General features: G+C 36.5%; 1 protein-coding gene across 1 annotated transcript in view; it reads left to right on the forward strand.

Moving 5' to 3' along the window:
* The window catches only part of LOC107586499 (protein kinase C epsilon type-like), a 101,199-nt gene that overhangs the window by 11,607 nt on the left and 73,106 nt on the right, over positions 1-16,486 (forward strand). Inside the window, exon 2 of the mRNA XM_016273893.1 lies at positions 2,082-2,145. Coding sequence (XP_016129379.1) covers positions 2,082-2,145 — 64 coding nt within the window. The remainder of the gene's footprint in view (positions 1-2,081; positions 2,146-16,486) is intronic.

Genomic DNA, 16,486 nt, shown 5'->3' on the forward strand with positions numbered 1-16,486 from the left:
TAAAATAACTGTTTTCTATTTGAATATATTTTATTTCTAAGATTTCAAAGCTGAATTTTTAGCATCATTACCCCAGTCACATGATCCTTTAAAAATCATTCTAATATTCTGATTTGCTGCTCAAATACATTTATTATTATTATTATTATGTTGAAAACAGCTGAGTAGAATTTTTTCAGGTTTCTTTGATGAATGGACATTTTAGAAAAACAGCATTTATCTGAAATAGAAATCTTTTGTAACATTATAAATTTCTTTATCACTTTTGATCAATTTAAAACATCCTTGCTAAAAAGTATTCATTTCTATAATCCCCCCCAAAAAATACTGACTCCAAGCTTTTGAATGGTATAGTGTATGATGTTAAAAAATCTTTTTATTTCAGATAAATGCTGATCTTTTTGGATCTTTCTATTCATCAAAGAATCCTGAAAAAATTTACTCAACTGTTTTAAATAGTGATGATAATAATAATAATACAAATGTTTCTTGAGCAGCAAATCAGCATATTAGACTGATTTCTGAAAGATCATGTGACACTGGAGACATGATGCTGAAAATTCAGCTTTGAATCACAGGAATAAATTAAATGTTAAAATATTGTAAATTCAAATAGAAAGCAGTTTTTATTTTAAATAGTAATTTAATAATAATTTTAAATAGTAAAATATTTTACAATATTACTGCTTTTGCTGTATTGGGGTCAAAGAAATGCACAAGCCACACACACGGTTTTGATCTTCACTTGAGGGTGGGTGTGACGGGGCTGACAAGACGTGAGACGAGCGGATCCATATGCAAGCTTTTTATTAGGAGAAGACAGAGACGTGGTCATAAAACAGGCAAGGGTCAGATAATGGCAGACAGGTATATGGCGGACAAAACACAAAAGTAGTCCTAGGGCTAGCGTAGGTCGACGATCGGCAGACAGAATCACAGGGGCGAGACTAGAGGGATAAATCCAGGGAAAACAGGCAAAGATCCGAAACCGCGAAAACAGGCAAGGCAAAACAAGGAAACCACAGAGACTAGGAATGGGGTACGGGCTAAACAATACTCAGCAGAGAATGGCAGTTTGAGTGGGTGTTATATAGTGAGTGAGGTGATAATAAAAAGCTGAGTGCAATGAGTGCAATCAGTGCAGTGAGTGCAGTGTGCAAACCGTGCAATGAATGATGGGATATGTAGTCCGGGGTGCTATGCAACAGTATTGTTTTGTGCGAGAGCCAATGTAAAGGAAAGGGTGACCTCTGGTGGTGAATAAACGGAAGTCCATGGACCGAATTCGTGACAGTGGTAAATGATGACTGAATCTTTAGTTTAAAGAAAGGTTTTAGACAAGGAGAAAAAAAAGACTTATAGACAAAAACTTTACAAACAAATGATTAAAATTATCATTATCAATTATTTAATTTTTTTTACAATTTTTTTTGGCAAAATGCACTTTGTTCAATGGGCATGTGAAATATTGTAACATTAATCAGATTATCTATCATGCATTTAAACACCAAAATGTTAGTCAAAACTAATGTTTTTCTTAATAATTTATTTAGTAATAAACTGATAAAACATATTTATGTACAATTTGACATTTATACAACTTTATCAATTACTAGGATTTTAGCCACTGTTTCTTTTTCTGTCGGTTTTACAAATCATTAGTCAAATACATATTTTCAATGTAATATAAATTACCATACAAACTGCATACCTAATAATAATTCTAAAAATAAAATAGAAAATATTTATTTATACTTATTTTATTTTCTGCACTATTGCTCTTTACTTGGAAATTTGATATTATAGTACTGCTAATATTGTTGTATTCTTTATGATAAATTAAATTTTTTCCTTATTTGTAAGCTTTGAACAAGTGCAAAATGATTGTTCATTAATGCTCATTACTGTTTAAAAAAGTCACTCTGCTTTTTCATACTAGGATGTGTTTACTGTAGAACGCATGCATTAACTTGACTTTTAAAAAAGGCTGCATTAAGAGCATTAAGTACAGAGACCAGTCAAGATTTTTAAGGATGTTCCTTTGCTCTGTTGCTAAAACTTTTGTTCGATGGTCCTTACAGATAGACTTGGAGCCAGAGGGAAAGGTTTATGTCATTATCGACTTGTCTGGATCATCCAGTGAAGGTAAGACAGTCTTGTAAACTTTCTGTGATCGCATTACATGTCGTTTAAAGACTGCATGAATCATGTCCCTGTGTAACCATTATACTCAATATAAGATTTCTCAGAAATACAGACATCTTGTGCTGCCTGATACAGTAAATACTCAGTTAAAAAAAGTTTTCATTGGTGACACAATGAACACTCAAAGCTCACTCAAATGCTACCATTATGGCATTGCTTGAAATGCAGACAGACTTTGCAAGTCTGTGCAGCTGCTCTTTCTGGAAGTCATATGAAGAGCTGCAACTTTCTGATCTTGATGTTGCCTCCAGTGTAGCTGTATATATTGAAAAAAGCCTCTGTGGTGCATGATCATTGGACCCAGGTCCTGCGTGACCTAATTCCACCCAGATTACTTCCCACATGTGCCTCTCTCATTGACACTCCCTACGGCCCAACTCCCATCAGACCCCTGCCTTTCCTGGATACACATCAGAGATGGCCCAGTTCAAGAGCTCCTTCATCCTCTCGGCTCCATTCCTGCTCCTGGAGGCAGAACATGTGACCACTTGTCTCTCACGCTGATCTAGATGCTGCATATCAAACATCTCCTTGTTTCTACACAGACGTTATGTCTACACCATCAGTGGTGGAATGGCGCAGTTTGCAAAACGATTAGCCAGGAATTTCTCAAGGAGTAGACTATATACTCTGGCTTCGTGTGGATGTAGCCTTAGCCTGAGGAAGCTTAATAATAAATCTGGAGAGAGCTATCAGTTAGCACTCCCATTCATGTCAATGGCAGGAGCTGCGGTGTTATGCGAGAGCCACAATATATTATCGATGCCGAGATTGTGCTTGCTCAAAATTCAGTGTCAAGACGCAATACTGCATCAAAACCAGACTGAATTTTACCTGCTTAGACCCACCTTCCCAGCTAACAGTGAATGTTTTTTAAAGTTACATAAAAGTTAAGACAAAACGTTCTTAAAGGAACATTCACTCATAACGTTGAGAGAAAAGGTTCTGAGATCAGCCTTCTTGGAACATCCTTATGTTATTTTCTAAGAATGTTTTTATAACCTTTAACGTTATAATCATGACAAGAAAACTGGACATTCTTAGAATATTAAAAATAACCAAATATTGTTATATTTTGGGTAAGAAGTAAGATGTTAGTTGAATATTGTAAGAAACATTTTAGTAACCTTTAAATAACGTTATAATGATGACAAGAAAACTGGACATTTTAACATTCTTAGAATATTAAAAATATCCATTCAAATAACATTAAATTGTGGGTGAAAGTAAAGTTAGTAGAATGTTGTAAGAAACGTTTTGTAACCTTTAAATAATGTTATAATCACAACAAGAACACTGGACAATTTAATGTTCTTATCATTATTATATCATAATTGAAAACTTTCAAATAACATTATATTTTGGGGAAAAAATATGTTGTTAGAAACATTTCTGTAACCTTTAAATGTTATAATCATGACAAGAAAATTTTTCAGCATTATAGAAACATTTCAAAACAATGTCCCTACAGCGTTTTTAACAGAATGACAGATAAAAAAAACACAGATAATAAAAAAATTCCACAGTTTTGAGCGTGTTGAGCTCCAGGTTGTTGAGACTGCACCAGACAGCCAGCTCTTTAACCTCCAGACAAAGGCAACTTTATTGCTCATAACTTCTGGAGTGAAATAATGCACAGATAATGGACAAAGATGAAACTTAGTGCGCATGTGACGAGTGCTTGTGTTCATGCACATTATCAAATGGGATGTTTGGCTCCATTTTCGGCTGCATGCCTACTTTGGCCTTTAGCCTACTAGCTTAGCATAACACTAACTGATCAAGTAAAGCCTTTTCGATTAGTTAATATTACAATAATGTGCTACATTTTTGATCAGGCGTTGAGGAAGAGGATAGGATTCTTCGTGGACACAGAAGCTTGTACAACACCGATGTTGTGACTCACCACTCACACAGCGAAACCAATAGGAGACAATAATAGTGCAGTGAAAAATCCACTAAAATTAACTGTAAAATAACTGTAAATTAAACTGAAATCTTTTATTTGTCAGAATACACTGCTTTTTTCAATGCCTTTTAATGGAGAAACATAATTTGACTACATTGGTGAAGTAAAATCAACAATGGCTAACAGGCTCATGCTAAACCAGCCTGCAACAAACAGAAACTCACTCAAAGCTGGTCTTATAAGAAGGGTGAACAAGCTTTTTTACATTTTGGTGGAACTCATTGTTAAGCCCAAAGTATACTTTGAATTGTATGTGTTTGTGTACAGTTAAATGGATTAGAATTGAGAGCTAAATGAAATACAACTCTGCATTAGCTGCAACTTTTCAGAAACAGGTCAGAAAGTTAGCATTGTGTTTCTGTGTCACACTCTTACTCTGTTTCAGACTGTTTTAATTGGACACTCACTCATTTCACTCTCAGTACTGAGAAACAGTCTACTTGACTCATATTTCATTGTGTTTAATCGCCGTTTGCATCAGGAAGTGAATACTTAACATTTCCTTTGCATGAAAGTTGGATGACTCATCAAAGAGTGGCAGAGAAGATGTGTTTATCAGCAGCTGCAAAAGTCTGGTCTGATGTTATAGATATTGATGATAAGCCACAACAAATATTAAAGAAAAACATTCAGTACATTTTCCCATTGCATCTGAACGTCACGGTTAATAGGCCTTTGAAGTGTATTGTGCATCATGAGTTTTGCAGATGCCATTCTGCGGTCTGTTTTCCAGTACAGTTTGCAAGCGTAAATCTGATCTGTGCATGCGTCAGCTGCATATTGGCACTGGTTCTTCTGATCAAATGGGCAGGTGGCTTTGGCTGATTTTGGGTTTTGAGCCTGATGGTTTGGGTTGATTTGAAATTGATCCCAGGGCACCCGTCATGCTCAGCAGTACTGAAATGAACAAAAGGTCACACAATGGGTCTAGTGCCAGGGTCTTTACAGCAGAGGAACCTGGGAGTCTGGCGTTCACCTCAGAAACCCACAGGCTGTAAATTTTGCCAAATATTAGAGCACCTCCAAACCTGTTACACTTTACATTAAAGGGGTCATGACATGGATTTTTTTATTATTTTAATATGTTCCTTGAGGTTTACTAACAATGTTAATAAAGTGTTTTGCACAAAAAAAAATAAAAAAAAATTGTGAAAAAAATGATTTTCAACCCTCTGTTTAAAATGACCTGTTTTAAGGGGCGGGTCCTTTAAGGCTTGTCAGAAATTGGCCACTGTTATGATTGGCTAACTTAATTGCATAGGAAACCATATCAATGCCCCCTTACATGCAAGTGTTTTGACAACATGATCAAAATTAAATAGTAATTTCCAGACAAAGCATTATGGAATCATTTACGTACGGTTTATGAGGCAGCTGCAGTCAGATCTAGTACCGCTTCATCTTTCAACAAATGTTTCTTTGACACTGTGCCTCGTTTACAAAACAAAATGACCCGATAAATCCTTAGACACAATCCGGGATGCCATTAAAAATAAACTATCCACTTGTTCCTTACGCTGGGGAAGTAGAGCATAACACTAGCAACCAGAAGGTTATGGGTTCAATTCCCAGGGAAGCTTACATACAATTACATACTTCGGTTTTTATTAGGGGTGTAACGATACATGTATTCGTATTTGAACCATTCGGTATGAGGCTTTCGGTTCAGTACGCAGAATTAGCAGCAATTTGGCATCAATTGATTGAATTAACAACAACAAAACAGTATGAAAAACTCACTTAAATTAAACATAGAATGTTTAATTTATTAACAAAATGAATACAAATACACCATGCTATAGGCCCAATATAAAATATCAAATATCTTACACAAAATTTAAATTAAATATAAAACATGGAAAATCAGCAAACATGGTGAAACCAAATAAATAAGAAACGAATGTTAAAAAGGCTTCCAAAATCATCTTAGATAAACGGCAAATGTCAAAAGGTTTTCCAAAGTCTAAAATATTTTTAAAGCAGGCGCTTTTGTATTTCGTTTCGAAACTAAATCTTTCGCCAACTTCTTGTCTTCTCACCTCACTCATCAGCTCGACTCTCGTCACATGATGAATGAAATCCGACTCCTGCAGCTGATCTGATGCGACTGTTGTTTGGCACACTGCATTGTTCAAAGTAAAAAAAGAAAAAGATCATACTTTATGATATTAGTTTTAATAAATAAAATTTAAAAAAAATCAAGGACATGTTTCTGGCATTTCTTTCTTTTTGCTGTATCGAATACGTACCGAACCGTGACACCACTGTATCATATCGAACCGAACCATGAATTTTGTGAAGCGCCCGAGGTCGTCACATGTGGTTGCCGCAAGCCCGCCGCCGCTCACTCTAGTCCGCCGTGTGTGACGCTGTGTTTCGTTGTGAAAGCGAAACTACTTTGTTTGGCATTCCGAAAGAGGACGCGACTAGAAATCAGTGGTTAAGTTGTATTTACAACACTGTTCCAGAACAGTTCAACCCAAATATTCAGATGTGTGCAGCACATTTTATGGAGGACTGTTTCCTGATCCTGGTAGAGTAGACTACAATGCCGGCTGTTCTGACTCACAGCCTGTAAGTACATTTTTTACATATAAAGAATTTGCCACTGACGATTCAAACACAAGTTTTCAGCAGTGTAGAGTAGCGCTTGTTGTTTGTAATTTCACCGATCACAAATGCAGACATGGTTTTATGTTTTCGCGGCGCGATGCAACGCGTAAAAAGACAGTATAAGTCATTATAATCTGTAATTATGTCCCCACTGGATGCAACGAATGGCTCGTTTATAATGGGTTTTCATGTTTTAGAATCATCGCTCTGGCCTGACATGGCATCACAATATGGTAAGGGGCGTAACATTTCCGTCTCACGCTTGAGGTCCTGATCCTGGGAGAGTAGACTACAATGCCGGCTGTTCTGACTCACAGCCTGTAAGTACATTTTTTACATATAAAGAATTTGCCACTGACGATTCAAACACAAGTTTTGAGCAGTGTAGAGTAGCGCTTGTTGTTTGTAATTTCATCGATCACAAATGCAGACATGGTTTTATGTTTTCGCGGCGCGATGCAACGCGTAAAAAGACAGTATAAGTCATTATAATCTGTAATTATGTCCCCACTGGATGCAACAAATGCCTCGTTTATAATGTGTTTTAATGTTTTTGTCTCGTCACTCCGGCCGGGACACGGTATCAACAGTATGTGAGGGGCGTAACATTTCCGATCAGATGCCAGTTGAAGAAATTACTTTATTGATCTGCCTTTTTTAGAAAACTTTTAGGACAGCTGGAATGTGTGTAGCTGTGTGGAGTGTTTGTGAATGTTTTTGTCAAGCAAAGCAAGTGTGAACATGTAAAACCCTTCTCTTGGTAAAATATTTTAAATTTTTTTTGGAAGTGGCTTATCAGCGTCTAAAAGTATATATGCATATCGACACGTTAGTGCTGTGGTTTTAAGTTTTTAGGTCATAGCCCCAAAATGGCTTGCACATTTGTTCTAATAGGGTCACAGACAGTGAAAAAACACCAAATGCAAAGAATAAAATGCAGCTAACCCTATAACCATGCATGGTTTGGAAAACAATATAAGTAGATACACGCTACCAATACACTGCTTTTATTCAGCAAGGGTGCATTAAATTAATCAAAAGTGACAGTATATTTCTGTTTTAAAAAATACTGTTATTATAAACTTTATATTCATAAAAAAATCCTCAACAAAAATGTATCACGGTTTCCACAAAAATATGAAGCAGCTCAACTGTTTTCATCATTGAAAGTAATAATAAATGTTGTCTTGAGCATCAAATCATCATATTAGAATGATTTCTGAAGGATAATCCTACACTGAAGACTGAAAAATTCAGCTTTGCATCACAGGAATAAATTACATTTAAAAATATATATATTCAAACAGAAGACAGCTATTTTAAATTGTAATACTATTTCCCAATATTACTATTTTTACTGAATTTTTGATTAAATAAATGCACCCTTGGTGAGAATAAGAGACTTCTTAAAAACATTTTAAGAAAATCTTTCCAACCCCCAACTTTTGGTAGTGTATAAGCTTTGAAGCAGGAGACAAAAAAATTCCCATATTTTGTTGCTGATGTCATATGAATGTGTCCAATCAAATGCTATAGTATTTATCTGCAAATGTATTTATCACTTGGTATAAAGCTACATTCTAAAAAACATATGTAAAAATAGGACACAATGTACTTTATTATTGGAAGGAATTTTTTCCGTATTTATTTTTTACAAGTGTTTTACCGGTATTTTGAATTTTACACTGCATTGCATTGTGTTTTAGAGTTAATGGAAATGTCCGTAAAATTAATGAATAATGTCCTTTGTAATGAGCTGCCAGTACTTTTTCTTTCATTTTTTTTACAGTGTAGCAAAAATAGTCAAGTTCCAACATATGCCAGATGCGTAGTGTACACTCATCTTTAAAAAAAATATTAAACAATCATTTAAATATGATCAACTGTACAAGAGGAAAAATGTAAAATCACCACAGATTTTTTGTGATGTAGCTGTAGAGAGCATGAAGCTTTCAAAATTCAGTTCTCCTGTGCAGTGTAAAATCTGGGTCCTGAAGCACTACTAGTTAAGATGTTCACTGTTAGTTGCTAACAGTTGTTTTTTGAGCCGCTGGCCTGGAGTCACCTGAGCACGACCACTGAGACTCTGCAGCTGATAAATCAATAACGACAGGAGGCAAAACAGTGAACAAAAACCTGTTCAGGCTAATCCCTAATGTTGTTGAAGCTTTTGAAGATCACAGAGCTCTGGACCGGACACACACACTCACACATGCGGAGTGGTGCTGTTCTGTTTGGCAGAGGGACACAGAGTATCATGGAGGGTGTTAATTGGGTGATCCAGACTGGCTTAAGTCTCTGCCACAAATGGAGCAAATAGAGTCAAAGCTTTAGATTTAAAATATTTGGGCCTAAATTTAAGATTTATGTATTTGAATTGCATATCAAATTTCCATCCATTTGGATTACACTGTTTCAATGTTAACTAATAAAAGTAATGTGATGCATATATGTTAAGAAACATTATTTTCGTGCACAAATTGGCATAGTTTATAATTAATTAATTTGATTTTATTTAAATAATCACATTTTAACAATGCATTTATTCAAAAAGCCTGGAATCAGCATAAATCTATTCATTGTGAAAGCAATTAATTTTATTTAGGTAAAAACTATGAAAATGTTCATCCATCTATCTATCTATCTATCTATCTATCTATCTATCTATCTATCTATCTATCTATCTATCTATTAGTTAAAATGGGAACAAATTGGGTTTATTTATGATAAATACATAAACCTGGATATTGTGTATTTTAAATCACATTCAGTATATTACAGAAATCATACCTGGTTCTTACCTGTTTCATTTATGTAAGACTGACATAATTGCATCACTAAATTTATTAGATTTAATTTTAATTAGGCTAAAATTGTGCAATCCAAGCAGATGGAAATGGGATGTGTGTGTGTGTGTGTGTGTGTGTTTGAAACCTTACAATAAAGTCCCATTCGTTAATGTAAATTCATGCATTAATTAACATTAATTAACAATTAATTAACAATAAGCAATACATTCTAGCTAATTTATTGTTAGTTTATTATCTCAAATCCATTAAATAATATAAAAAAATGTATAATGTTTTAACAAATGTCGATGTAGCAATATTAACTAAGATTATTTAAATGCTTTAGAAGTTTTTTTTCATTGGTAGTTCATGTTAATAAATGGAATCTTATTGTAAACTGTTAAAGAAAGCTTACCTATTGCAGATTCAGTCTTCCCAGCCTGGTGGAGGTCTACAATTTTGGTCTTGGCCATGGTGGAGTTTGGAGTGTGACTGTTTGAGGTTTTGGACAGGTGTCTTTTATACTGATAACAAGTTCAAACAGATACCATTAATACAGGTAACGTGTGGAGGACAGAGGAGCCTCTTAAAGAAGAAGTTACAGGTCTGTGAGAGCCAGAAATCTTGCTTGTTTGTAGGTGACCAAATACTTATTTTACCGAGGAATTTACCAATTAATTCTTTAAAAATCCTACAATGTGATTTTCTGGATTTTATTTTCTCATTTTGTCTCTCATAGTTGAGGTATACCTATGATGAAAATTACAGGCCTCTCTCATCTTTTTAAGTGGGAGAACTTGCACAATTGGTGGCTGACTAAATACTTTTTTGCCCCACTGTAAAAAAATAAGTAGGTTTCTCCAAACTCTATGGACTGAAACTGTATGAAAGAACAACCTTCAAGCAACAGTTTTCCTCTGGGGAAAAAATATGAAACATCAAACGGAAAAATGAGAGAATAGTTGTTTCAGGAAACAGAAACTAAAGCAAAAAATATCCAAATGTCAATGTGAAGGCAGGAGTTCCACAGAAGTAGCTCTGTGTGTGTGTGTTAAAGGAGGCTGGCTGGCTGCCTTGCGTCAGTCCTGCTTAACGTCAGTGATCCACAAACACTCACACACACACACACCGGGTACTGAGACACCCGACCAGAGACGTGCTGGAGACATAAGAGCTAGTGAGGCACACAGGAGTCAGACAAAGACAGCAGCTCACAGTCCATCATGATGATCTTTCAATCAGGTCATGCCACGATTAAAAATCAAGCCATCACAGCTCTGAATCCGCCTGTGCTCATTACTGCCTGGCAGCGCTGCATGCAACTGCCTAATAATGAATACTGCAGACAGTCATTTGCATTCAGTGCACACACAATCCAAAATTAACACCCGCCAAATGCTAGTAAAAACTGGCAGTTGATGTTACTCACCAGCTGGCTGGTAACTTTATTTGGAACGGCGATTTCACATCATTTCCAAACAATACAAACAATGAAACATTTGTCGTGATCCTGAAGTCCTCTAAGAATTTTTTACAAAACGGAAAATAATGATCAGATGTTTATATAGGATGCCTAAAAGTTTTTCTCCATGTGGTATGTAATATTCCTTTGGAAATTATTTTAAATGTAAAGTCGGCAACATCAAAGCTCCAAAAGTATCAAAAAACTGTCGCATAGCATATGTGACGTTTCGAGCACGTGCAAATTTTTTTATACTTTTGGAGCTTTGGTGTTGCCGACTTTACATTTAAAATAATTTCCACTTGTTTCTTAGTCGAGCACCCAGTTGAGATCGATGTGCGTGCTTTTGCCTGCTCTTCACGTATGTAATATTCCTCACATTAAATCACTACAAATGAAATCAGAATGTTATATTGTCATGTTCATGAAAATAAAACTTTATTGCTATTTAAATAGTAGCCCATAGACTCATGCTAAACTTTATTTTATGTCGCGTTGATTTCATGTCGCATTTTTATTGGCTGGTCAGTAAACGTGGGTCGTTGCAGCAAACACACTGTGCGATGATCATGCTGAATTTCTGACACTATCAGAAAATGATCGTAGGCTATCTTTGGTCGCAAGACCGTGACAACATACATCTTTGAACCTCTCGCACTGTACGACATAGGAGCACTGATTAGGAGCCACGATCACAGAAATCACCACGATTGTTTCGCGATGCCAATTTTTCGTCAGGGACAGCCAAAAATCGTGCAGCGTGTCTCGGGTTTTAAAATGGCACTGAGCAGATCGATCGGTGAATGGGTACTTTGATGTCATTGTGATGTCACACCGATTATTTGGGGTGTTCTGTAAGTTCTGTCACGAAATATACGTCATTTAACCTGACCAATCAGGTTGTGAACGTATGACTATGCTTTTAGGTTCGGTATCTTTAGGTTCGCTGTCAAAAATGCCAGTGTGAACGCTAAGCTGACCAGCAGTGTTGATTTTGACAGCAAATTTTGATTTAGCTTTAGTCATAGTCTTTGGACTAAAATTCAATTTAGTTTTAGATACATTTTAGTCATCTGAATTGTTTTAGTCCTAGTTTAGTTTTTGTCGACTAAATATCATAAGACTTTGTCAACTAAATCTACATTAGATTTAGTCAACTGAAATCTGATTGGTTTAGTTACAGTGTAATGCATTTATTATGAATTTCTCTAAAATTTCCAAACTCATTATGTATTCCGGGAGAAAGCATCTGGTAATATGAATGATTTGAACAATGTAGACAAAGATTTAACTGCTTTGACACATACCATGCCTTTATCTCAAAATGAAATAAAACCACTTCTCATAAAGAAACAAGAACATGGTACTCTTTTGAAATACCAAATAAAATACCAGTGGTTATATAATATGCATTCTTTATAACAACTTGCATACAACATCCTTCATTCTTTCAAGCAGACATGTTTATTTATAAAAATTCAAATTAGATGAATCCTTATTAGGGATATTAAAGTGATTCATTCAAGAGCAGTGAGTGATTTTCTTGTTGATTCATTAACAATAAGGACACATACAACAGCAACTATATTAGTCTATAATTACCCTTTAAAACTGAATGCACACAGATTCAATATACTGTAGACACTTCCATATGCTCCCAACAGTTTACATTCACTTAAGACGTAACTGGGTGTGTTTGCGTGAATACTCTTTAAAACGGACAATTTGAGATCATTTTTGTGTATTTCTCTGTTAAGATGTAAGAGAGAACTGAATTCAGTAATCGTGCGCTGTTTGAGAGATGCTTTTCTGTGTGCGGGATTCGGCTGTGTGCGCTCAGAAAGCCCGACTGAATTAAGTGTTCTTAACTTCAAGCTTTTCAAATTTAGCCATATCTCCACGCAGGAGATTCGTTCTGACTAGATCTCTGTCGTCTCATTTTTAGTCGTCATTGTTTTTTTGCATTATTGTCTCATTTTCGTTGATGAAAAAATTAACACTGCGGACCAGGACCAAATGTATAGGTTTCTTTTTTGGTCCGGACCAAACGAACCAAGAGAACCGAACTACAAGTGTGAAATTTTTTTTCCGGTCTTGGTCCGCTTGTTTGGTGCGCACCAGGGTTCAGATGGCAGCGTTCACTACTCGAATGAAACACACTAACAGAGCAATTGTTCCTTCATTTTGGATCCTCAGGGACCGTTTCTGCCTCAGAAAAACAGACATGTCCTTTTCTTTCTGCCAGCTCACGTTTAGTATTGAAAGTGCTGAGTCATTATGCATTCCAGATGTACACTGCAGTGTGTGTGTGTGTGTGTGTGTGTGCTATCTAATCTCTTTATGTGAAATCTGCTCCACCGCTGAACAGTCAGAGAGGGGAATTAGCGTTCAATGGTCTTTATTTTGAAAAAAGATCTTTTGTACACAAAAATCAGATGTGTTCTTTGAAAGAAGTGACAAGCGACTGAAATCATTCACAATGGGGAATTGAAAGACGACAAAAAAAATGATAATGTGCTTAGAGAGAAATAAAGCCTTTCTTACGCTGTTTCTCTCATAGTACTCCAGCTGTCTGTTTTGGGTTTTAGATTGAGAGACTTGATAACATCTGTAGCATTCAGCAAGAGATGGATCACAAATTACTCACTTTTGATCAGGTTAATGTGTCCTTAGTGGATAAATCAATGTATTATTTATTTGAAAAGAAATCGTACTGATCCCAAACTGAATTGTAGTGCATATAACTGAATGTGGATTAAATAAAACACATATGATCCCTCTCATGCATGTAGGGATATACTGTTCTAATGTTGTGAATTATTCTTATTCTGCTCAGTTGGATTGGCAATTTTCCCAGATAGAGACTCTGAACTACAGAGTAACTTAAATGGTCTGCTCTAAGGCTTTATATCCGTAAACATCGGTCTTCATCCTGATATGTTTCAGTTCTGGATTCATTTTTGAGTATATTTTTTTGTTGGTTTTTGTCTGGGACTGTACACAGATCCAAAAGTAGGCCTAGTGTACGAGGGTTTGCTGAGTATGCACACTTACTCCACCTGTGTTTATCTAAACCGGCATGTCTCTGACAGCTCACTAAAACACACAGTCAGACACGTGCCTCCCTGCTGTGTTTATGTGTGTGTGTGTGTGTGTGTGTGCTGGCTTTGTTTTCTCTCTCTCTCACTCTTATGTCACCTCTGTAGTGTCCCGTGGTTTGATGTCTTTATCTCACAGGGTCTTTCAGACGACTTTGAAGTTTACCTGCAGTCCATTAATCATATACACACATTCTCTGTCTCCTTTACCCTCTCACACATGCAGCCAGAAGTTGAATTTTAAAGGAATAGCTTGCCAAAAAATGAACATTTTGTCATAGTTGGTTGCTTGGGTCATTGTCATGTTGTTCTGTTGTTAGTGAAATACACAAAATTAAATGTTATGCAGAATGGCTAAGCAATAAAAATGGATGGGGATATTTACTTTCAAACTAAAAAAAACCAACAAAAAAATGGTCTATTCGAATCACAAACACTGTATTCCAAATCTTCTGAAGTTGTACAGTGGTTTTGTGTGAGAAACAGTCTGAAATTGAAGATATTTGCTGATAATTTTCCCCTTCACCAGAGCTCACAGATCACATTTTTGGGTAAACTATTTTATTCATTTTTCAACAGAAATGCATGGGTTCGCAGCTTTACATATCAATTTTTCAACAGTCTCAATCGCTAATGTGAGTTTGGATGGGACTGTCTATTGGTCCAAAATATGGACGGAGGTTTGTGAGTGCAGAAAGGGCTATAGGAGTGTTTGGGAAACATGTTTGGTGTCTGTTTTTGCAATTTCGTTTCGGACCCCTAGTGGTGCAGAAATCACTGCACTCTTCTGAACAACCTCTGGAGCAATCAAGCCCAACCCAATATGCTTATGATGACATTTCTGAGAAATGAGATTACTTTGTTTTTTCAAAGTGAAATGTTCAGTGAGTGGTGCTAAAAGTGTGTTCATTTTTAAAATGAAATGAAAGTGAATCTGGCAAAGTTTTCTTACACTGGTTGTTGTACGTATCATGGCAGTTCGGAAATGAAATGATGTGCGAGTGGTGCTTAAAGGTTAATGCTCCACCTAGGCTAAACCCTACACTGTAAAAAATTATTGTGATTTTAACAGTAAAAGACTGTAAAAATGCTACCTTAAAAATAACGGTTAAAAATACGTCATTTATATAATAACGTTTCTTCTTAGTTTTTCTTATCAGTTGTGTACATTAGGGTTTAATCTTACATCTAATGTTGTTAAATTAATGTTTATTGCATTATTTCAGTATCATGTGTGTCACCATGATGGGGTTTAGTGTTTGTGTGAATGACACTGTGCACCTTCTATATATAAGTACTGCCCTCCTCAGCTCGTAGAAAAGCTGTTTGTGATGAGCTTTGGTTCATCATGTGACTTTCTCATCACCACCAGTGGTTGGTGGTTATCAGTGCATTACAATGGTTCAAAATAGATATTAGTACTTCAATATGTTGGTTTATTAACATTACATCAGTTAATGAAATACAGTATTTTATTGTGAATTTAATTTAAGTCTGTAAAACGTCTCAGGTTACTTATGTACCTATGGTTCCCTGAGTAGGAAACGAGACACTGCGTCCTCTAGGGGGCGCTATGGGGAACGCCTCGTCATGACCCGTGTCTGAAGCATACATTGAAAAAACACCAACAACACGTTAGCCGGCGACAGCCATGACGTCACTACCTGTGCGACTATAGTATAAATAGGAACCGAGAGAACACATCATCCACTTCTTCGTCAGAAGCTTGCGTCCGAAGCATGGCAAGAAAACTAGAGGACGCAGTGTGTCATTCCCTACTCAGGGAACCATGGTTACATAAGTAACCTGAGACGTTCCCTTTCATGGGAACTTCGAACTGCATCCTCTAGGGGTCGCTATGGGGAACGGTATACCCACGCCACCATGCTTAGGGGAGTGCATGCCAGAAACCATGGCGAGCACTAAGTACCAACTCTACCATATTGCCATGGGAGTTGCCCCTGGGACGTTAGACGGCTGTCAGTGACATTATTCCCTACGGCCAAAGGCCTAGGCTACAAACCCCAAAAAACTTACCTGTTAGGGCCAGAACTCCTGGGCCCGGGGTAGAGCTCAAGTCTTGGAATCAGGAATAGATTCATTTAAGGGAATACGACTAAGAGCGTAGAATCATACTAAGTTTTGGCCTGTCACACAGGGGCTACCGCATGCTCTGCATATGCTAAAGGAACTGTCCCTAGTAGCAACACCCTGTTAAAGTAGGTATCCAGAGGATACATAGGGGGAGTGGTGCCCAAGGCAGAACCGGGGTTTTAAACCACTCAAAAAGAGCACGAAGTCTTGCGCGTAGCTCTTACCATACAGGATTTTTAGAAAAGTGGGCAAAGCA

Source organism: Sinocyclocheilus grahami, unplaced genomic scaffold (genome assembly GCF_001515645.1).
Source record: "Sinocyclocheilus grahami isolate Dianchi unplaced genomic scaffold, SAMN03320097.WGS_v1.1 scaffold82.1, whole genome shotgun sequence".
Classification (NCBI taxonomy): domain Eukaryota; kingdom Metazoa; phylum Chordata; class Actinopteri; order Cypriniformes; family Cyprinidae; genus Sinocyclocheilus; species Sinocyclocheilus grahami.